The following is a 24,231-nucleotide window of genomic DNA, read 5'->3' as shown; positions in this document are numbered from 1 at the left end:
TTTTCCTTTTGTGTTCAAAGTGGAACATTTGAAAGAAGAGTTTTTACGTAGTTTCAATAATTTAACAGATTTTAAATATTTGAAGACACAATCTTATTACTGTAATTTGCTTCTTCTAGTATTCCCTGTTCAATCTGCTCATTTATTTTAACTAGGGTAAACAAGTAACTTAGGATGTTTAATGCTGTCGAATGTGTTTAGCATATTTATTTTAAGTATATGCTGATATCTTCTTGATAATCATTTTGCAGAAGTTACTTTCCTTGACAGCATGAGGGAGCTAAACAAACAGCAAACAATGTGTGTGTTGTGATTCTCCTGTCTGCAGCAGTTAAGGCTATTTGGGCACTGAGTATGAGGTAATTACCTACATTTACCAACCAAATGATAATGTGCAGTTTAGCATTTTTACTGCAGGCAATAAATTAAAGTCATCCTCTTGAATGTTTGATTGATTGAAACACACAAATTAAGCATTTTAACCAGTCAGAAATAAACCATGCGATCCTTTCTCACTAGTTTCATTTAAATGTTTCTCTTTGCTCCTGAGATGTGGGCATCGCTGACTAGGCCAGCATTTGTTCACCATCATTAAATGCCCTTGAGAAGGTGGTAGTGAGCTCCCTGGTTGAACTGTTGCAGTCTTTGGAATGTAGATATACTGACAATATTGTCAGGAAGGGAGTTTCAGGATTTTGACTCAGTGACAGTCAAAACAGCGAATTAATTCCAAATCAGGATGTAATGCACCCTGAAGGGAAACTTGCAGGTGCTGACCTTCCCATGCATCTGTTGCCATTGTCCTCCTAAGCCATAGGGGGTGGGTTTGGAAAGTGGCAGCAAAGGACGCTTGGTGAGTTGTGACAGTGCATCATTAGCTACTATACATCACTGTGCATCAATGGTGGTGGGACTGAACGTTGAAAAGATGGATAGATGGGATGCCAGTCAAGTGGGCTTCTTAAGCGTTGTTGGAACTGCACTCATCCAAGCAAGTAGAGAAAATTCTATTATGCCCCTGGCTTGTGAGCTGTAAGTGATGAACAGGCATTTTGGAGATGAGGTATGAGTTACTAACTGCAGGATTCTATCTTCTAATCTGATATCATTGCCATTTTATTGATATAGATAGCTCAGATTAATTTCTGGTTAATGGTAAGCCGTTGGCTGTTGATAATGGAGACATTAGAGAATCTCCATTAAACATAAAGGGAGAATGGTCAGATTCTCTCTTGTTGCAGATGCTTATTGCCTGGTAATTATATAGTACGAATGTTAATTGTCACTATCAGCCCAACCCTAAAGGTCAGTCAGGTCGTGTTCCTCATATGGCCAAAAATTCCTTCAGCATCTAAGGTATCATAAATGGTGCAGAACTTTGCACAGTCATCAGTGAACATTGCCACATGGAGACCAGATCAGTTATGAAGCTGCTGAAGATGATATGGTCTAGGACACTACATTGAGATAGTCCTGAGAGTGAGATAATTGCCATGGATACCATCCTCTTTTGTTGTGCGTTGAAACTGACCAGCAGAGAGTATTCTCTCTGAATCCCATTGACTGTGGTTTTGCTAAGGCACCTGGGTGCCATACTCACACAAATGGTACTTTGACGCCAAGGGTTGTTGCTGTCACTTCACCTCTGGAGTTCAGCTATTTTCTGAATATTTGGACCAATGATGTAATGAGGTCAGGAGCTGAGTGGCCTTGGTGGAACTTAAACCAAGTGTCAGTGAGCAGGTCTTTACCGAGGAGGTGTGATAGCACTGTCAACGATGGCTCTTTCCATCACTTTGCCGACAATAGGGAGGAGATTGATAGTGCAGAAGTAACCCTAGTGGAATTTGTCTGTTTTCGTTCTCTTGTGGACAGGTAATTTCCGCATTCAAGGTAGATCCCAACTTGGGCTGCTGATGGTTCTGGAACATAAGTCTTCAGTACTATCATGGAGTGTTGTCAGGGCCCATACCCTTTCCTCTATCCAGTACGCTCAACAATTTCTTGATTTCATGTAGAGCGAATTTAATTGTCTGAAGACTGGTAGCTGTGATGCTGGGGTCCTAGAGAATAGGCTGAGATAGTTTGTCCACTTGCTGATTTTAGCTGAAAATGCATGTAAACAATTCAACTTTATCTTTTGCACTGATGTGCTGCGCTATCCTGTTATTGAGTTTGTGTATATTTGTGACCTCCTCCTTCTATTAGTGGTTTTATTGTCTGTCATCATTCACCATTAAATATTAGGACTCTTGTTCAGTCTTTTTTTTGACATTATTCTTCTACATTTGTGTGGTTCTAGGCAATTTGTATTCCTGACTAGTGACCAGCTGGTGGAACTGCATCCGGATCCTTTTCTCAAATAACTAATCATGGCCTGAGAATCACCTGCAATGCTTCCCTTGCTCCTCCCACATTGTTAACCAAGGTATCTCCAAGACTGTATCCCTAACTACCTCCTATTTCTCGATTCCATGCTACCTTTCGCTGACACCATCCTAAAAAAGCATGTTCATTTTTCAATGCGCGCTGATTACACAAAGCTATACCCCGTCGCCACCATCTCTCAACTCCTTCTCTATCTCACTATTATCAGACTATTTGGCTGACATCCTGTGCTGGATGGGCAGAAATTCCCAACGCTTAAACTTTGTGACGGCTGAGGCCATGTTAATATTCTGTTTTCCACCAACCTGTTTCATCTCCTTTTGCAGCTTTTGTCTGGGGTTGGTTCAACTGATTGCAACCTTAGCATCATATTTAATAAGGAGATAAAATTTTAACCACATCTCTACATCTTTTTTCTTCTGGAACATTGTCTGACTCTACCACTGTCTGCAGTCATCTGCAGCTGAAACCAACCATTCCTTTGGGATATTTAGACTTTGTATTTCTTCATCTCCAACATTCTACCCTCTCTAGTCTTAAGAAGATTGTAAACTGTTTCTTGTATCATGAATTGTGCCATCAATTCTGTGCTCAGTATAGTAAAAATGATGCAAACTTGAAAAGTGTATTTAAGCAGAAACCTTGCTTTTCATGTATATAAATCTTTAAAGGTGGCAGGGCAAGTGGATAAGATGGTTAAAAAGCGTACAGATTATTTGAAATCACGAGGAGGAATAAAACAGCAAAGCAAGAAGATAGTGCTGGACTTTCGGTTAGATCATAACTGGAATATTGTAGACAATTCAAGACACCTCACTTCAGGAAAAAAACTAAGGATGCAGGAAGTGTTTCTTGTTTTCAGTCTTTTATGGGATGGGAGTGTTGTCAGCATGAACAGCTCTAAATGGCCTTGAATTGGGAAGTGTTTTCTAGGCTTTTAAAGGGCTGTTAAAAAGCATCTTGGGGGTCTGGAGTCACATGTGTGCTAGCCCTAATAAGGACAATAGATTTCCTTCCCTAAAGGACCTTGGAGATCCTGATGGGCTTTTACAAAAATTGATGATATAGTCACCACAACAATCTTTTATTTCAGTAGATTTATTAATTAAATGTAAATTCCACAAGCTGCCAGACTGAAACCCATTTCACAGATTGGCCTGGGTCTCTAGATTACTGGACCAATGGCATCTTGTGGACCAGTGGCACTACTGTTACATTGCCAACCACCCCCTAGTAAAATGCTGTCACAAATGAGGAATTTGAGTTATGATGCGAAATTGGAAAAGGTGGGCGAAATCACTCCACTGGGGTCAGCATTCCGTCACAAATCACCCTTTTGTTCACGCGTAGAAACTCCTTGACTCTGGTACAACCTCATCAGAGTCAACACCCACCATGTCAGGGTGTCTGACAGTTCTGTTTTTAACTGTCAGCCAGGGCTACCTGAATAGACCAGGTTAACGGCCCAAACTGGGGAAATTGTATTCTGTGAATTCCACCTGGCTGACTTTGTTACAATGACTACGTCCCTCCCCCTCTGAGGTGAGGCTAGGTGATGATGTTGAGGCCACAACCAGATCAACTATAATCTTGAGTGGTCAAGAGCGTTTGAGTAGCCAAATGGCCCACCCTTCCTACGTGAAATATTCATGAAATGAAATGCTTAACACAAGGTTTTTGTGTTCATGCACAACTTGGGAAATGATGCATGAGGCAAGTGTTTAGTCAGCGCTGCCTCTCGCCAGAATAGGTAACTAACAAAACTGTGGTTCATGTGATTTCCTGTTTGGGGATTAGGTATTATTTAAGGGACATGGCTTTGGAAGTGCAAAAAATGTATCAACACACACCTGATTTTTGATCTCTGTTACATGAAAACTACTGTGGACAGGAGATGTGCATGAGCAAGTGGACTACGGGTCAGAAGATTGTGTGATGTAAATTGTCTGATTTATATCTATTTTTAATGTTAGGTATTATGAGTTGAGTTTTTGGTTGTTCAGTTAGTAACCTGTTCACTTTCTGTGTGTCTGAAGTTAATATTTCTAAAATTTAATATTTCTAAATTTCAGGGAGGTGCCCATAATCCAAAGAGGGAGACTTTGGTTTCAGTTTTACTTTGAGTGGCATAGTCCTGTGAAATCCTTGGATGAGTTTGGCTGTATAGACAGTGCTCCTGAGAATGAAACTTATATATAGCGGACTAAGTTAATCTTAGGTGAAGAGTTAGTGTTGGTCCCAGGCAAGAAACGTTGGGATAAAATGGTGATGAGGTCGTTTAAAGTTGAGTCCATTGAATTTCAGGTGTTTAACAGCTCCAGGACAAACTATCTAAGGTTCCAGCGTTTTGGATACTGTGCCCGGGCTGTGTTTTAGGGACTAAATAAAACCTTTTTTAAATCCTTTTTCAATTTATAAAGGAGCATTTTGGGATTATTGAGATTATACTTTTGTGTGTTTAAAAATCTTTGCATTTGTATTATAAATAGATGGTTTTGTTTTCTTCTATTTTATCTTAATTTCTGTTATTGATAATCTTTTTTTATTAAAGCAAAATCTGCAGTACTATGTGCTTATGTTTCAGCAGGAGACCACTTATTTGAAATCAAAACAAGTAAAATTTGATCTGTCAGGGCAGGTTTCGGTCTGGGATCTGACTTGTCCAGTAATAACATCAGCTTGATCATGACAGTGCTGCATATATAGCTATCTAATACTGACAAGTGGCCAGAGCTGTTGAAAGCTAAATATCTAGTCGGACTTTGGTATTGCTCAGGATTTTTCAGTGATTGCAATTTTCTAAGTAATGGTTTCCAGTGAAGAGGAGGCAAGTTTGTTTCAACTGGTTTTAAAATAAGCTGAAAGTGGCTCTTGAAAGCCAAACTGGATCTGATAAGTTGCTCAAATGTGGACCTAGAACCTAATTTCTGATCAGCCAAATGCGCACATGTTGTCTATATTGATTCAGGGACCAAAAAACAGGCCTGTGTGTATTCCTAGGCCAATATTCTACAGTTAGCAGTGTTTAGTTTAGGTGGCATTCACACTTTGCCTAGATTTGCACAGCACTGCAGAGATGTCAAGGACCTTGACAGGTGGGTGGCATTTAAAATTCCACCTTTATTTCTGACAAATGCTATTGGTGGGGGGTGGGGGGGGGGGGTGGATGGTGGGGGTGCTATTCAGTGGTGATGGGTTTGCAGAGGCCTATCGTGTGCAGTTTGTGACACACACACAGGAAACCCAAACCCAGTAAGGTCATTTGACATCAGCACAAGAGGTTGAACAGACTCATCAAGCACTATGTAAATTACAGAATTCTACAGTAGGTGTAAGTGCTCAAGAAGAGCAGTTAAAGTCTATAGAAGTGAGAAGCTATTTAAGTAACCTACCATTTAAAAATTGAAAAAGAAATGGCCTTCCAATGTCAGAAATGAAAACTTCTACTCTTACAGTTTCAAGAGTTGTTTATCAAGGTAATGCTAAGTGCAGTAATTCCATCATTATTGCAGGTTGACTATTGCAACAGAAAAACAAAGAAAATTATATCACCGGAACAGGACCTTTAGCTCTCCAAGCCTGCGCTGATTCAGATCCTCTATCTAAACCTGTTGCCTATTTTTCAAGGATCTGTATCCCTCTGCTCCCTACCCATTCGTGTATCTGTCTAGATACATATTAAATGACGCTATCGTGCCCGCCTCTACCACCTCCACTGGCAACGTGTTCCAGGCGCCCACCACCCTCTGCATAAAGAACTTTCCAGGCATATCTCCCTTAAACTTTTCCCCTCTCACCTTGAAATCGTGATCCCTAGTAATGGAGTCCCCCACTCTGGGGAAAAGCTTCTTGCTATCCACCCTGTCTCTACTTCTAATGACTCTGTAGGCTTCAATCAGGTCCCCCCTCAACCTCTGTCTTTCTAATGTAAATAATCCTAAACTACTCAACCTCTCTTCATAGTTAGCATCCTCCATACCAGGCAACATCCTGGTGAACCTCCTCTGCACCCTCTCCAAAGAATCCATATCTTTTTGGTAATGTGGCGACCAGAACTGTACGCAGTATTCAAAATGTGGTTGAACTAAAGTCCAATACTACTATAGCATGACCTGCCAACTCTTGTACGCAGTACCCTGTCTGATGAATGAAAGCATGCCATATGCCTTCTTGACTACTCTATCGACCTGCGTTGCCACCTTCAAAGTACAATGGACCTGAACACCGAGCTCTCTCTGTGCATCAATTTCCCTCAGGGCTTTTCCACCTAACATTTTCAAAGTAGGGGGGAGGGAGCAAAGAGTGGGGATGGGGCATTATGGTTATATCTTGATTAATAGCTCCAATAATTTATTTAATGATTGCATGTCTTTACAGGATAATGAATGTGTTGTTTTTATAAGGGATTAAAATTTGAGAGGATTTTAACGTATTTGATGAGCTTCACAGAGTCATTGAAATGTACAGCACACAAATAGACCCTTCAGTCCTTATTGTCCATGCAGACCAGATATCCTAGATAAATCTAATCCCATTTGCCTGCATTTGGTCCATATCGTGCTAAACCCTTCCTAAACGTACAGTATTCCAAAAGTGGCCTAACCACTGTCCCATACAGCCCCAATATGACTTCCCAACTACTATAATCAATGCACTAACCAATAAGGGCAAGCATACCAGATACCTTCTTCATTATTCTGTCTACCTCCGTCTCCCCTTTCAAGGAACTATGAACCTGAACTCCAAGGTCTGTTTGTTCAGCAACACTCCCCAGGACTTTACCATTAGGTGTATAAATTCCGCCTGGTTGAGGATTCTTTAATATAGTGATGTCTACAATAAATATTTTGAAATTTATTTTGTTTCATTTGGGCATAACTGCCAAGATATGCTAATAGTGAATATGGAATAAAAACAAAAAAAAATGTTGGACAATCTCAATAAGTCTGGCAGCATCTGTTGAAAGACTGTCATTCTTAAGGTTTCCAATGAAGTATGAAAAGTCAGCATAACTTCACTGATTTTGCACTCTCTACCTCCTTTGATAAAGACCAATCCTGATTTTTCAAAAAAACAATATTTATCAAATTGATCCCACAAACATCTAGCATCAAAAAAAAAGAGATTTAGCAATTATGAGTACCCTAAGTTAATTATTTATCTTCTTCCAATACTACAAATAACTGATCAGTACAACTGTCTCTGAGGGTTCATTTTTAATGCAAATATTATCATTAAGGATCTGTGGTCTCACATACGAAATTTAATGAAGAGGACTACTGAGCGATTCACACCTTGAATATTTTTGAAGAGGCACTGTGGCCTGAATTTTGTAATTGGCATTAATCTAAAAGGTTTTCTATTAAAGTTAAGTTAATGCCAAATCAAAGATCTAGGCTTATGAATTAGACAAAATGTTCTTTTTGTAGTTACATCTGTTGTTTTCGATTCTCTTTCCATTAAGTTTGTACGAAAGATCTTGTCTTAAAACTTATTGTCTGTCACTCAGGTATTTTCTGTTAGTTATGTACTTTAGGAGGGTGAGGTGATATTGTCTACTATTTCTAGCACTTATTTCATTGTTGTAGAATTAATTATTCATGTTGCTCTCTCAAATTACTTAATATATAAATTCACATTACAGTTCTTAGTGTGTGTGGGCATGTGGTGAAAATATGCAGAAGAATAAGAGTTTTAAAATCAACTTGAACCATAAAATAGCAGTGAATTTATAGCTTTGAGTGTGTATTTAACCTTCATTTCACTATGTTAAGCATTTTTCTTTGACAAAGTGGTATAGTAATTAGGACTGTCGATTGCAGAACTAAAATGTTAACCTGTCTTTCTTTTCTGATCATAGAAGCATAGAAAATAGGAGCAATAGTAAGCCATTGAGCACTTTGAGTCTGCTTTGCCATTAAATATGATCACAGCTGACTTATCAATTCAGTTCTCTGTTCCTACTTTCTCCCATGTCCTTTGATCCATTTAGCCCAAAGAACTATATTTAGCTCCTTTGTTAATATATTCAATGCTTTGGCTTCACCAGCTTTCTGTGGCAGTGGTCACTAAGCTGAAGCAACTGATTCTTCATTGTTCATTTTATGTTTTTTTATTTGTTTAATATTCAAGTATGAGTTTCATTATCTGATGAAAGATGCTTAATGTATGATAACATTTTTAGAGTTTGGATTTTAAAATAGTGGCATGTGGTTTTGGTTACTTTCATGAGTGTTTTCTTTAAAATCAAGGCCAGAGAGTCCATCTAGAGCAGTGACCTAAGTTAGCATTGCTGAAAATCTAAGTGGCTGTAGAATGCTGTGGTTGTGTTGATGAAAAATTGTTTGTACTACCATGGTTTATGACAGGTGAGTAAACATTGAAAGCCATTAGCTTGCATTCAGTTCAAAATACTGAAGGATTACTTTAAGTGTGGAAAACCTAGAGACTAGAAGCTTTTAGGGAAGCTTAGAAGAGACCTGCTTGGGGTTAGAAGCAAGTTTAGATTTCACTCCTTAAGGGACTACAGGACTGTTTAGGGAAAGCCGTTACCTTGATAGAAAAGATTATGCAGCTTCCAGATGAGAAGAGTTTGGTTAAAGACTTTGTGGCTACTAGAAATACACAAAGCCTGGTCTCAGTTTTGTGACTGTTGTAAGAAGACACCCTAGTTCACAGGAAAGAAATTGGGGAGAATCAGGTTAAGTAGAATTTAGAATTTTGATTTTCATGAGTCCTTTGTCTAGACTTAAATCTCTGCAAATGGATATAATTAGGAAATACGTTGGAAAGATTTGCTTTGCTGTGTGTTTTAAATGTTTTCTTTCTTGTTTCTTTTAATTTTTTTTCACGGGATCTAGGTGTCACTGGTTGGAACAGTATTTATTGTGCAACCTTTTTTGGCCTTGAACTGAATGGCTTACTGATCCATTTCAGATGGCAGTGAGAGTTAACCACGTTGCAATGGGTTTGAAGTCCAATAAAGACTGAGGAGCAGGTAAAGAAGGCAAAGTTCCTTCCGTTAGAGACAATTGAAAGATAGCTTGGTTTGATTTTTTTTTGTTTTGTTAGGTGTATAATAAACCTCTGTTCTGTTATTGAAGAAACTTTATAGCGTTTTGAGAAAACGTTTCAGCAACTGATCACCATGTTGACTACAGTGAGGGGTCAGTCAGGTCAGATTTCATTCTGGGATCTGATTTGTCCAGTAGCACCATCAGCTGGGAACATTGCAATTATAAAATTCAAAAAGACTTGGTTCCAATGCATGTTATCATGATGTATAATTTCAGATTTTGCAAGAATACTACTGCTGTGCTCAAAGAAGTTAAATAAAGATGCTTGGAGATGAGCATTTCAAGATATACAACTCTGTCATGTAAAGTTAATAATCGGTTTTATCTTCTGAACTGAATAAGGTGATGCTCTTATGGTGAAGCAGCAGGTGTGGACAGTGGCCATGTAATTATCTCCAGAATATCAGAGCAGAATGGTAATTTAAATGCCACACATTGTGTTATGAGGGTGAATAATACGCAATAGAGGATCAGAGGAAGGCAGAAACAGCATGATGAAAGGAGATGACAATTGTCTCTTGTGTTATTAGTAGCAAAAATTTATTTTGTATTCATTTTTTGGCATCTGATTAGCCCTTTTGTTTGCTGCTTTTCATTCAAGCATGTATATGAAAAATTTGGAATTAAGTCTGCTTTGACAAGATCAGGTGGGTTAGAGTTGAACTGCAATAATTGACTTCATAGAATGCCTACATTGTGGAAACAGGCCATTCAGCCCATCAAATCTACACCAACCCTCTAAAGAGCATCCCTACCTATCCTTGTAACCCCGTAATTCCCATAGCTATTCCATCTAACGTGCACATCCTGGACAGTAAGGGAAATTTAGCATGGGCAATCCACCTAATCTACACATCTTCAGACTGTGTGGGAAAACCAGAGCACTAGGAGGAAAATCACTTAGATGTGGGGAAAATGTGCAAACTGCACTCAGACAGTCGCCCAACGGTGGAATTGAACCCAGGTCCCTAGCACTGTGGGGCCACTGTGCCAGCTGACATTGCAGAATATAATTTTTTCCGGACTGCATCTGCAGTGGAATATGAAAAAGGTAGACTGACATCAAATTGTATTGCAGAAGAATGTACTTGTATTGAGTTGGACCTTTTTCTTTTAGCTAAAATTTGCCTGGTCTGCTCTGCATTTCAATGAGGATTTTTTTTTTAGAAAGAACTGCAAGGTATAGACGCTATCTCAATTTTATACAAAGATCTTTACCCCAGGAGACATTGTTGATATATGAAGCAAAGCTGTGAGATTCTGCTTTATGTTCCATGATCGTTTGAAGGTTGTATTAGTCAGTGGAAGTGGTGAATAACTAAATGGCCTGGAACACAAACTAGCACCATGGCATAGCATGTTGGACCTGAAACACAACAGGTTATAGAATGGTAGGAAGCATTTGCATCTTTGATTTCCACATTTGTACATCATCTTGATATGATCTTTGTTGGCCCAGGTTGATGCCAAAGTGTTTCCAAAGTGAAGAGAAGTTCACAGGTGAGCACAGTGAGCTGTTCCTCCTGCCCAGAAGGGAGACACTTATGTATCCATCAATACAGTTATCATTAAAGGATCAAAGATTTATAAGGACTTAGAGACAAATAAAACAGACCAGTCCACAGGACAGCAACCTAAGGAAAAAAGATCCTTTAAACGGATTTTTGAAAATGTCATCTATGTCTATATTGCAAAAGACAGCTTCTGACTCATGAACGCCTCAAAAAATAAATTTATTTTGTAACGTAAACAATTTACTTTTAAACCAAACAAAATGTCGTTATCGTGAAAAATGTGGAATGCCTTGAAACTGGGGCCATGAGCAAGGGATTTAGAAGACAGCAGAGTTGAGATCTGCCTTTGTATTGAGGGAAGGACTACAGCGCCATAAATGGAGCAAGTACATCGTGCCATTGATTTTCCTCCTAATTCAGAGGATCAAAGAAAACTTGCTTCCATTTCAGTTTAATGGGTACCAAGATGAATAATAAATCCAATGCATGATCAGTTGACTGCCACATGTGGAGCAGCTGGTCTGAAGGATTGTGTACATGTGTCATTTGGAGAGTTACATAATATCTAGGTCAGGTGTGGTTTATTTAATTTATAACTTAATTTTTAAAGATTTGTGCATCCACAACCACCAGATCAGATTAAGTCTGAGGCTCTGCCACATCTAGTCATAAATGGTGGTGTACAGTTAAATAACTGACAGGTGGTGAACATAACTCGACAAACATCTCCCACAAATTCAGTGATGGGGGAGCACAGAGATTCAATGCAAAAAGTAAGTCAAACGCATGCACAATCATTTGAAGCTAAAAAATGCCAAGTGGATAATTCAGCTTAGTGTCCTCCTCAGGTCATGACCGTCATAGGTGCGAGGCATCGGTCAATTTATGACACTTCATGTGATACCAAGAAACAGCTGAACACACTGGTTGCAGTAAAGATGTAGTATTCAGCTGTGAAACTGAAACATAGGTAATAGGTCATAGGCCATTTTGCCCATTATGCCTGCTGTGCCATTCATTATGGTAACTTGTCACCCAGTTCCCACTTTCTCCCCGTACTTTTTGATTCCTTTAATCTTAAGTGTTCTATCTAACTCCTGAAGCGTTATGCTCCAGCATGAGTTATGCCACTGGACAACCAACTGCAGTACAACTGTAACAAATGTTATCGGGAATCAAACTCCATTTGGGTGGAGTGGGAATGGCAAATCTAATTTCAAAAACTTTCAGAGTGGCTTAGGATGTTCAGTCTTGGGATCAACCAATGAGAGAAAAGTCGCCCCTCTGGGAGTAGAATGCGCAAATTCTCCAATCACAGGCTGTTTCCCCCCCACCAGTTTCACTACACTCCACAGCTCCAAACCCAGGACAGATATAGCTAACAAAGTGTGGAGTTGGATGAACACAGCAGGCTAAGCAGCATCTCAGGAGCACAAAAGCTGACGTTTCGGGCCTAGGCCCTTCATCAGAGAAGGGGATGGGGTGAGGGTTCTGGAATAAATAGGGAGAGAGGGGGAGGTGGCCCAAAGATGAACAGAAAAGAAGATAGGTAGAGAGGAGAGTATTGGTGAGGAGGTAGGGAGGGGATAGGTCAGTCCAGGGAAGACGGACAGTTCAAGGAGGTGGGATGAGGTGGTAGGTAGGAAATGGAGGTGCGGCATGAGGTGGGAGGAAGGGATGGGTAAGAGGAAGAACAATTTAGAGAAGCGGAGACAAGCTGGGCTGGTTTTGGAATGCAGTGGGGGGAGGGGACGAGCTGGGCTGGTTGTGTGGTGCAGTGGGGGGAGGGGAAGAACTGGGCTGGTTTTGGGATGCAGTGGGGGGAGGGGAGATTTTGAAGCTTGTGAACTCCACGTTGTTACCATTGGGCTGCAGGGTTCCCAAACGCAATATGAATTGCTGTTCTTGCAACCTTCGGGTGGCATCATTGTGGCACTGCAGGAGGCCCATGATGGACATGTCGTTTGAGGAATGGGAGGGGGAGTGGAAATGGTTCGCGACTGGGAGGTTCAGTTGTTTGTTGCGAACCGAGCGGAGGTGTTCTGCAAAGCGGTCCCCAAGCCTCCGCTTGGTTTCCCCAATGTAGAGGAACCCACACCGGGTACAATGGATACGATATACCACATTGGCAGATGTGCAGGTATCTGCTTGATATGGAAGGCCATCCTGGGGCCTGGGATGGGGGTGAGGGAGGAGGTGTAGGGGCACATGTAGCACTTCCTGTGGTTGCAGGGGAAGGTGCCGGGTGTGGTGGGGTTGGAGAGGAGTGTGGAGCAGACAACAGAGTCACGGAGAGAGTCGTCTCTCCAGAGGGCAGACAAGGGTGGGGATGGAAAAATGTCTTGGGTGGTGGGGTCGGATTGTAGATGGCGGAAGTGTCGGAGGATGATACGTTGTATCCGGAGGTTGGTGGGGTGGTATGTGAGAACGAGGGGGATCCTCTGGGGGCGGTTGTGGCAGGGACGGGGTGTGAGGGATGTGTTGCAGGAAATGTGGGAGACGCGGTCAAGGGCCTTCTCGACCACTGCGGGGGGAAAGTTGTGGTCCTGGAAGAACATGTCCACCACCCAAGCCATTTTTCCATCCCCACCCTTGTCTGCCTTCCGGAGAGACCACTCTCTCCGCGACTTCCTTGTCTGCTCCACACTCCCCTCCAACCCCACTACACCCAGCACCTTCCCCTGCAACCGCAGGAAGTGCTACACTTGCCCCCACATCCCCTCCCTCACCCCTATCCCAGGCCCCATGATGATTTTCCGTATCAAGCAGATGTTCACCTGCACATCTGCCAATGTGGTATATTGTATCCATTGCACCCTGTGTGGGTTCCTCTACATTGGGGAAACCAAGCGGAGGCTTGGGGACCGCTTTGCAGAACACCTCTGCTCGGTTCGCAACAAACAACTGTACCTCCCAGTCGCGAACCATTTTAACTCCCCCTCCCATTCCTCAGACGACATGTCCATCATGGGCCCCCTCCAGTGCCACAATGATGCCACCTGAAGGTTAAAAAACAGCAATTCATATTGCGTTTGGGAACCCTGCAGCCCAATGGTAACAACGTGGAGTTCACAAGCTTCAAAATCTCCCCACCCCCCACTGCATCCCAAAACCAGCCCAGTTCTTCCCCTCCCCCCACTGCACCACACAACCAGCCCAGCTCGTCCCCTCCCCCCACTGCATTCCAAAACCAGCCCAGCTTGTCTCCACTTCTCTAAATTGTTCTTCCTCTCACCCATCCCTTCCTCCCACCTCATGCCGCACCCCCATTTCCTACCTACCACCTCATCCCGCCTCCTTGACCTCTCCGTCTTCCCTGGACTGACCTATCCCCTCCCTACCTCCCCACCTATAATCTCCTCTCCACCTATCTTCTCCTCTCTCCATCTTCGGTCGGCCTCCCCCTCTCTCCCTATTTCTTCCAGTTCCCTCTCCCCATCCCCCTCTCTGATGAAGGGTCTAGGCCTGAAACGTCAGCTTTTGTGCTCCTGAGATGCTGCTTGGCCTGGTGTGTTCATCCAGCTCCACACTTTGTTATTTGTTATCTTGGATTCTACAGCATCTGCAGTTCCCATTCTCACAGATATAGCTGATGATTTGTGGAGCAGCTGGGAAGGTCATTGTCTGTAGCAAGTGTCTGACCGGGGTTGCTGTTGGCTGAGTCCAGGGACTGGTGTTGGATGAAAAGGGCTGCAAGGTTTGGGAAAACGATAGTGGCTTCACTACTGTGGGGCTGAGGAGATGAGACCTGCTGCACAAGTGGGGCTGCTATGTGACTGCAAATGGAAAGGGAGAGAACGAGGTTGCAAAGGAGAGAGCCATTTCAAATCTGCCTGTCAAGGAATATTCAGCAAACTAGGACCCAGGAAATCTTAGGTCACTGAAGTGACGAATTTCTTGAAAATAAACATGCGATCACCAGCTTGAGACAAAAATGTTCCAGAGCTACAACGAGGGAAAGATGTAATGGATAATATTGTATTGAAAATTGTGACAATTGTTGAATTTAAATCTTAGATTAAGACTTGTTATGCAGTACAAAGGATCGGAACTGCTATGTTAAAATCTTCCAGCTTTGTGCATTTCCAAATCAAATGCATTTATTGTGACTATTTGTTGTTTTTGTGTATGGAATATGTGTCAGTTTTATCAAAAAAATTGTGCTACTGTTGTGTCAATTGAAATACTGTAGTGTTTAGTCAATTCATCCTTTCCTTGTGTGTTGTGGCTTTTAAGTTCAATGGAAAGTTGCTCGTTGAGGATATTGATGAATTCTTCTAATCCTGTAAGTTTCAAAATATCCCATACATAAATACTGAGGGCATTGTTTCTAAGTGATTGCATCACCCAATAAATAAATTAGAGTGAATGAAAAACAAATCAATGAAAAAATAAAACAAGGCTCCTGAAAAAAATGTCAAGAGGACCTAACAATGTTGAAGTTTGCCTCGGTACAATCTGTCCATTAAAGTAATGTCAATTCTGTTACTGTCAATTCTGAGGCTATTGGTCCAACACCAATCGTTAACAACGTGATGGAAGATGTATTTGATGCTGCTATCAAGTGGCACTTAATGAACAATAACACGCTCAGCCCACACTCAGTTTGGATTTGTCAGGGCTGTTCAGTTCCACACCTTGTTATGGCCTTAATCAAAACCTGGACACAAGAACCGAATATAAAGATGGGTAAGAGCCCCTATTGTTGATATCAAAATATCACTTGACTGACTGTCGCTACAAAGAATCTGAGAAAATTTGAAGTCACCGGGAATAGGATGAAAATTCTTCAGTGACTGAGATCATATCAAACACAAAGGAAGATGGAATGGTTGTTGGAGAGCAATCATTTCAGTCCCAGAGTTCTTGATGGTTTATGTCCTGTGCCCAGCCATGTTCAATTGCTTCATCAGCGTTGTGTCCTCCATCATTAGGTCAGAAGGGGAGATGTTAACTCATGAGTGCAGAGTGTTCAGAATTTTTCACATCTCCTCAGATAATGGAGCAATCAGTTCCTACAAGTGGCAAGTAACATTTGGGTCACCCAAGTGACAAGTAATGATCATCATCAACAGTAGAGAATCTAACATAGATATTCAACCAAATTGCAATCAATGCATCTCCACCCATCAACAGCCTGGGGGTGAGATGGGGTGGGCCTCAAATGACCAGAAACCGATTTGGGCTAGCCATATATATACTGAAACTATTAGAACAGGTCAGAAATTGGGAATTTTCCAGCAAGTGACTCACCTCCTGACTTTAGAGACTGTAGATGTTTACAAGTCAGGAATGTAGCGGAAGACTATCTACTTGCCTAAATGAACACAGTCTCTACATCAGTCGAGAAACTCAACATAATCCAGGACAAAGGTGTCCACTTGATTAGCAGCTCATCAACTACAGTAACCATTCATTCCCTCGAGACAAATTGGAATGCCAATTGCAAGCCCCTCACCAAACCGTGCACCATCCTTTTATAATTTTAACTTTTATTCTGATTTGTATTAATGTAAATTACGTGTAAAATAACAGTATGAACTGTAAATTATAATCACAATAGCAGACACCAAGAAATAAGCAACCTAAATGTTTCACATTTTCGCTGTGAAATTCTCCCAACTGAATTCTTGTTACTTTTCTTCAAGTATCTGGTTGATTTTCCATAGGAAACAGACAGCTGTTCAGTTCATTTGGTCTCTCTCTTATTGTCCATATCCTTGCAGCCTTTAAATGTATCTTCTTCTTTGTGCTGCTTCTAGGTCATGTTGCCAGTTCATGTGGACAGTATTTCTTATTATACAAAAAATATAAATTGTCTGTTTATAAATTCTTAAACATCCTTTGCCAGCATTTTCTCAAACAAATATAGCTTCCCCAAAAGTTTTCAAGTAGTTGCGTATTTCCTGAGTTATTCCTTCTGGGTCAAAGGCCAAACATAAAAACTCCTGTCTGTCGGTAAATTACAGTATGAGGTGATTTGAAAGAAAGGGGGCTTTCATAATTAAGTGTAGTTGGGTGTTATGGACAGTGAAGAAATTCTTAAGAGACAGAAGCAGAAAATTATATGTTGATGAAGCTCAGAGGCTAATTCAAAATTTAAAATTTTAATTCCATTATACTTTACATGTTTGGATTTGGGTTTTCATTTAACTGGATTAGGAATAGTTGATAGCTTTCATAAGCTCTAATCTGTGAAGAGTAGCTCAAAGGACACTTGTATCTCTTTTATTAAAGTCATTAATTCCAGCATGTTTCATTATAAAACAATCATTTCACATGCAAACTTGTGCCTTGGAAATGATAAAATTATTTCCAGCTTGAGGATTTAATTCTCACATAGAAGGATAAAGTGCACACTCCATCTTAAATTCGTTAATTATCTTTCTGTCACCATATCATATTAATACAGGAATGTTGTGTTTGAAGGAAATATCACTAAATGTGCAAAAAGGAACTTTGCTCTTAACATCACTTTCGTAAAGCTATAATGCTAATAATAAAATGAATATGGAACATCTTCCTGCAATAACTGAGAAATAATTTAAAACATTGGGCTGTTATTGAAGAAATGCACTCAATTTACACCGTCTAAAAATAGTTTAGTGACAAAAATACAGTTACTCAGTAACAGACGATATGTGTGGGTTTGAAACACTTCTTAATATAGCTGCCTGGAAAGAATTAAGCACCTACTGCAGTGCAAAACTCTGCATAATTAGCTGTACTTCCGGTGGTGTGCTGAGACAAAGACGAGCAGCTTGTTCTATCATTTAAACATTATGTTATTATTAGAAAATTTAAACTTTGAGGCATTTCTTTACTGAAGCAATGGTGAAATAAACGTATTTTTAACGACTTATTTGAAACAATTATAAATGGTTCACATAGGTTGGTTATATCATAATTGTATTTGATGACATGTAAATATTAATGACTCCTCTAGATTTTGTATCTTATTTCTGCTGAACTATGTTAAACTTGGAACATTTTAGGATCCAAGTAGAGTCCATGCCATGGAACGCCAGCTAGTGGCAAGCAGGGTGGGGGTTGGGGGGAGGGTCTTGGACTCCTATAAGTCACCAGAAATTTGATTTTCAAGGTCACAGAGAAGGTGTATATGGCACTGCCTTTAAATTAAAGGCATTATCATAGCTGTCAGTGATCTGAGCATTCACTTGCATAGTGCAACTTATGTTGAATTGCAGATTAGCTGCTGATCAAGGAACTAAAATCTTGTGCCAAGGATATTAGGTATAGCATTGAACAAGACTCCTTGAGTCTCTGAGAATGCTGCTACTAATGGCTTCTGATTACTGCTGCTCTGTATCCACTATGTGCTTCATCTTCAAAAATGCATTCATATCTGTCTAAATACATGTACACAGATACAAATTAGGAATAGAGCCTGCTCCATCATTCAGTAATATCCTTATAGCTGATCCGAATACTCCACGCTCCTACCTACTGGAATCAACCTTTCACTCTCTTGTTTATCAGGAATCCATCCATCTCTGCTGTAACAATTCAAAGATTGCTTCCACTGCCTTTTGAAGAAGAGTTCCAAAGACTCTTCACCCTCTGAAAAAAATTCTTCTCATCTCTGTCTTGTGATCTGAAAAAATAATTTAATAAGCTGGGACACGTAGCAGGAAAGGTGATCTTAGGATCACTGTAACTGCTACATCCGAAGTAGGATAAATAAGACAACGGTGATAAGAGAGAGTGGTTTGAGAAAGAGGGTGAATTTTACATTGGGAGTGGCTTTTGCAAAGTGATAGTGGTACTCCGCCTCTTAGGAACAGGAGGTCCTATTGTCGCGAGCTGTCGGATGATCTGACTGGCTGGCAGCTGAGTAGCCTCAGCAGCATCCAGATGCAGTGGGAGGTGCTGACGCTGGGCCGGTAAACAAGTCCTGAGAAAAGGATCCATGATACCAGACACAGTGATTGTAATGAGGTCAGCCAGCTGGTCCTCGTAAAATATGAATTCCAGATAGGGGCTGTTAATTTGGCCCAGTTAGGGAGCCTTGGTTGACAGATATAAGTAGTAATGTCAAACATCCTGCTCACTCTGAGAACTAGCTCTGAGGAAGAGGACCTGTGTCAAGGGGTAGCACAGTGGCTCAGTTGTTAGCCCTGCTGCTTTACAGTGCCAGGGATGCCAGTTTGATTCTGGCCTCGGGCAACTATCTGTGCAGGGATTCTCAATGTGCAAGTGCAGGTTTCCTCCAGGTGCTCTGGTTTCCTCCTACAGTCCAAATGTGCCATGGAGAGTTTATAGGGAGGTAGTTGCACCAAAGTCACATGATAAAGATAGCTGGGTGACCATCAGGAAAGGGAAAGGGCATAGGCAGACAGTGCAGGGATTGTCTTGTGGCCGTGCCCCTCAATAATAAGTATACCACTTTGGATACTGTTGGGGGAGGTGACCTACCGGGGAAAGCCATAGCAAACAGGTCTTTGGCACTGAGCCTGGCCCTGTGGCTCAGGAGGGAAGTGGGGGAGAATAGGAGAGCAATAATGGTAGGAGATTCAATGGCTAGGCAAACAGACAGGAGATTCTATGGTACCAAGCGAGACACCCGGATGGTATGTTGCCTCCCATGTGCCAAGGTCAGGGATATCTCAGATCGGGTCTTCAGGATTCTTAAGGGGGAGGGTGAGCAACCAGAAGTCATGGTACACATCGGTACCAATGACATAGCTAGAAAAAAGGATGAAGACCCAAAAAGTTAATGTAGTTAGGTTGGAAGCTAAAAGGCAGGACGAGCAGAGTAGTAATCTCAGGATTACTACTGATGCCATGGACTAGTGAGGCTAGGAATAGAGAGTGAGTGCAGCTGAACACATGGTTACAAAGTTGGTGTAGGAGGGAGGGCTTCAGATAAGTGGATCATTAGGATACCTTCTGGGGAGCGTAGGACACGTACAAGAATGATGGGTTGCACCTGAACTGGAGGGGCGCGAATAACCTGGGTGGGAGGTTTTCTAAAGCTCCTCGGGAGGGTCTAAACTAGCTTGGCAGGGGAATGGGAACTGGAGCTACAGATCAGAGGATGGGATAGCTGGTGTACAAGCAGATACAGCATGCAGAGAGTCTGTGAGGAAGGATAGACAGTTGATAGAGCAAAGTTGCAGTCAGTGTGACAGGTTGAAATGTGTCTATTTTAATGCAAGAAGTGTCAGGAATAAGGGTGATGAGTTTAGAGCATGGATCAGCACTTGGAACTACAATGTTGTGGCCATTTAGGACACTTGGATAACACGGGCAGGAATGGTTGTTTAATGTTCCGGGGCTTTGATGTTTCAAAAGAAATTGGGAGGGAGGTAAAAGAGGTGGGGGAGGGAATTGCTAATCAGGGATGGTACCACAGCTGCAGAAAGGGAGGTCGTGGAGGGGTCAGTATGGGTGGAAGTCAGAAACAGGAAAGGAGCAGTCCCTTTATTGGGAGTTTTCTACAGAGCCCCCAATAACAACAGAGATACCGAAGAACAGATTGTGAGGCAGATTTTGGAAAGGTGCATAAGTAATAGGGTTGTTGTCATGGGCGACTTCAACTTCTCTAAAATAGACTGGAACATCCTAAGTGCAAATAGTTTGGATGGAGCAGGTTTTGTCAGGTGTGTCCAGGAAGGATTCCTGACTCAATATCTAGATAGGCTGACTAGAGGGGAGGCAATTTTGGATTTGGTGCTTGGCAACGAACCAGGCCAGGTGTCAGATCTCTCATTGGGAGAGCATTTCGGTGATAATGATCACAACTCCCTGACTTTCACTATAGTCCTGGAGGGGGATAGGAGCAGATGGTATAGGAAAGATAAAGATACCCCCATTAATTGGGGGAGGGGAAATTACAATGCTATTAGGCAGGAACTGTGGAACATAAATTGGGAAACAGATGTTCCCAGGGAAATTCACGATGTGGAGATTGTTTAGGGAGCAGTTGCTACAGGTACTGAGATAACAAAGTGTGAAGCTGGATGAAGCTGGATGAAGCTGGATGAACAAAGTGTGAAGTTGGATGGCCAAGCAGCATCTCAGGAGCACAAAAGCTGACGTTTCGGGCCTGGACCCTTCATCAGAGAGGGGGATGGGGTGAGGTTTCTGGAATAAATAGGGAGAGAGGGGGAGGCGGACCGAAGATGGAGAGAAAAGAAGATAGGTAGAGAGGAGAGTATAGGTGGGGAGGTAGGGAGGGGATAGGTCAGTCCAGGGAAGATGGACAGTTCAAGGGGGTGGGATGAGGTTAGTAGGTAGGAAATGGAGGTGCGGCTTGAGGTGGAAGGAAGGGATGGGTGAGAGGAAGAACAGGTTAGGGAGGCGGAGACAGGCTGGGCTGGTTTTGGGATGCAGTGGGTGGAGGGGAAGAGCTGGGCTGGTTGTGTGGTGCAGTGGGGGGAGGGGACGAACTGGGCTGGTTTTGGGATGCAGTGGGGGAAGGGGAGATTTTGAAGCTTGTGAAGTCCACGTTGATACCGTTGGGCTGCAGGGTTTCCAAGCGGAATATGAGTTGCTGTTCCTGCAACCTTCGGGTGGCATCATTGTGGCACTGCAGGAGGCCCATGATGGACATGTCGTTTGAGGAATGGGAGGGGGGAGTTAAAATGGTTCGTGACTGGAAGGTGCAGTTGTTTATTGCGAACTGAGCGGAGGTGTTCTGCAAAGCAGTCCTCAAGCCTCCGCTTGGTTTCCCCAATGTAGAGGAACCTACACCGGGTGCAATGGATACAATATACCACATTGGCAGATGTGCAGGTGAACATCTGCTTAATGTGGAAAGCCTTCTTGGGGCCTGGGATGGGGGTGAGAGAGGAGGTGTGGGGGCAGGTGTAGCACTTCCTGTGGTTGCAGGGGAAGGTGCCGGGTGTGGTGGGGTTGGAGGGAAGTGTGGAGCGGACAAGGGAGTCATGGAGAGAGTGGTCTCTCCAGAAGGCAGACAAGGGTGGGGATGGAAAAATGGCTTGGGTGGTGGGGTCGGATTGTAGATGGCGGAAGTGTCGGAGGATGATGCGTTGTATCCGGAGGTTGGTGGGGTGGTTCGTGAGAATGAGGGGGATCCTCTGGGGGACGTTGTGGCAGGGGCGGGGTGTGAGGGATGTGTTGCGGGAAATGAGGGAGACGCGGTCAAGGGCGTTCTCGACCACTGTGAGGGGAAAGTTGTGGCCTTTGAAGAACGTGGACATCTGGGTTGTGTGGGAGTGGAATGCCTCATCGTGGGAGCAGATGCGGCAGAGGCGGAGGAATTGGGAATAGGGGATGGAATTTTTGCGGGAGGGTGGGTGGGAGGAGGTGTATTCTAGGTAATTGTGGGAGTCAGTGAGCTTGAAATGGACATCAGTTTCTGGCTGGTTACCTGAGATGGAGACTGAGAGGTCCCGGAAGGTGAGGGATGTGTTGGAGATGGCCCAGGTGAACTTGAGGTTGGGGTGGAAGGTGTTGGTAAAGTGGATGATCTGTTCGAGCTCCTCTGGGAAGCAAGAGGCGGCGCTGATACAGTCATCAATGTAACGGAGGAAGAGGTGGGGTTTGGGGCCTGTGTAGGTGCGTAAGAGGGACTGTTCCACGTAACCTACAAAGAGGCAGGCATAGCTTGGGCCCATGCGGGTACCCATGGCCACCTCCTTTGTCCGTAGGAAGTGGGAGGAATCGAAAGCGAAGTTGTTGAGGGTGAGGACGAGTTTGGCTAGGCGGGTGAGGGTGTCGGACGAGTTCGGCTAGGCGGATGAGGGTGTCCTCAGATGGCATGTCCATCATGGGCCTCCTCCAGTGCCACAATGATGCCACCCAAAGGTTGCAGGAACAGCAACTCGTATTCCGCTTGGGAACCCTGCAGCCCAATGGTATCAATGTGGACTTCACAAGCTTCAAAATCTCCCCTTCCCCCACTGCATCCCAAAACCAGCCCAGCCTGTCTCTGCTTCCCTAACCTGTTCTTCCTCTCACCCATCCCTTCCTCCCACCTCATGCCGCACCTCCATTTCCTACCTACTACCTCATCCCGCCTCCTTGACCTGTCCATCTTGCCTGGACTGACCTATCCCCTCCCTACCTCCCCACCTATACTCTCCTCTCTACTTATCTTGTTTTCTGTGCATCTTTAGTCCGCCTCCCCTTCTCTGCCTATTTATTCCAGTTCCCTCTCCCCATCTCCCTCTCTGATGAAGGGTCTAGGCCCAAAACGTCAGCTTTTGTGCTCCTGAGATGCTGCTTGGCCTGCTGTGTTCATCCAGCTTCACACTTTGTTATCTTGGATTCTCCAGCATCTGCAGTTCCCATTATCACTGCTAGAGGTACTGGGTAGGTTTGTCCCACTGAGGCAAGGAAAGGATGGTAAGGTGAAGGAACCTTGGATGACAAAACATGTGGAACATCTAGTCAAGAGAAAGAAGGAATCTTACTTCAGGTCGAGGAAGCAAGGATGGGACAGCGCTCTAGACAGTTATGAGGTAGCTGGGAGGAACTGAAGAATGGACTTAGGAGAGCTGGAAGGGGGCATGAAAAAGCTGTGGCGGGTAGGATTAAGGAAAACCCCAAGGCGTTCCATGTTTATGTGAGGAACAAGGGGATAGCCAGAGTTAGTTAGGACCGATCAGGGATAGTGGAGGGAACTCGTGCCTGGAGTCGAAGCGGGTGGGAACGTCCTTAATGAGTACTTTGCTTCAGTAATCACCAATGGGTGAATAATGAAGTCTCTGTCAAAAAGATGCTCAATATATATTTAGTGTGCATCCACAAATTTCCTTTGATGATAGACTGAGTGGTAAAAATACTGGATGAATGTAGATGGTGGTGAGAGGCATTGTTCTTCATCATTGGAACAAAAATGATTTTTAAAAAGGTCAGGTGAAGCAGCTTTTGTTTATATTGCATTAAATATCAGCCAGGGACCTAAAATTGTGTTTTTCCTGAGTTTCTGGACAATGATGATGAAATACAGGATTTAGCAACAGAGATTCAAGTCCAAGCAAAGTGAAATAAAAGAGAAACTGTCAGATATTTAATATGCCACCCAATGTAACACCAGCCTGCTTTTCCTCAGTGTTGAGATCTACTGGAAGGGAAATTGGATGGGTTCTGCATGTACATTTTGTTGTCTATTTGACTGTGATGGAATACCTTACCCTGTTATCCTTCTGTCTACGCCAGGTGATGTGCCTTCAGGATTTCTTTGGTGATGATGACATTTTTGTTGCCTGTGGTCCTGAGAAGTTCCGCTATGCACAGGATGACTTTTCACTGGATGAAAATGG

The 24,231-nt window shown here is 42.8% G+C and overlaps 1 protein-coding gene across 3 annotated transcripts in view; it reads left to right on the top strand.

The window, feature by feature from the left end:
• The window catches only part of dclk1a (doublecortin-like kinase 1a), a 336,010-nt gene that overhangs the window by 126,908 nt on the left and 184,871 nt on the right, over positions 1 to 24,231 (top strand). For all 3 annotated transcript variants that reach the window (XM_048532917.2, XM_048532918.2, XM_059646720.1), the window contains exon 4: positions 24,128 to 24,230. In XM_048532917.2, coding sequence (XP_048388874.1) covers positions 24,128 to 24,230 — 103 coding nt within the window. The remainder of the gene's footprint in view (positions 1 to 24,127; position 24,231) is intronic.

Source organism: Stegostoma tigrinum, chromosome 6 (genome assembly GCF_030684315.1).
Source record: "Stegostoma tigrinum isolate sSteTig4 chromosome 6, sSteTig4.hap1, whole genome shotgun sequence".
Classification (NCBI taxonomy): Eukaryota; Metazoa; Chordata; class Chondrichthyes; order Orectolobiformes; family Stegostomatidae; genus Stegostoma; species Stegostoma tigrinum.
The sequence above is the reverse complement of the archived record's forward strand: the minus strand, read 5'-3'. Positions and strand labels throughout refer to the sequence as shown.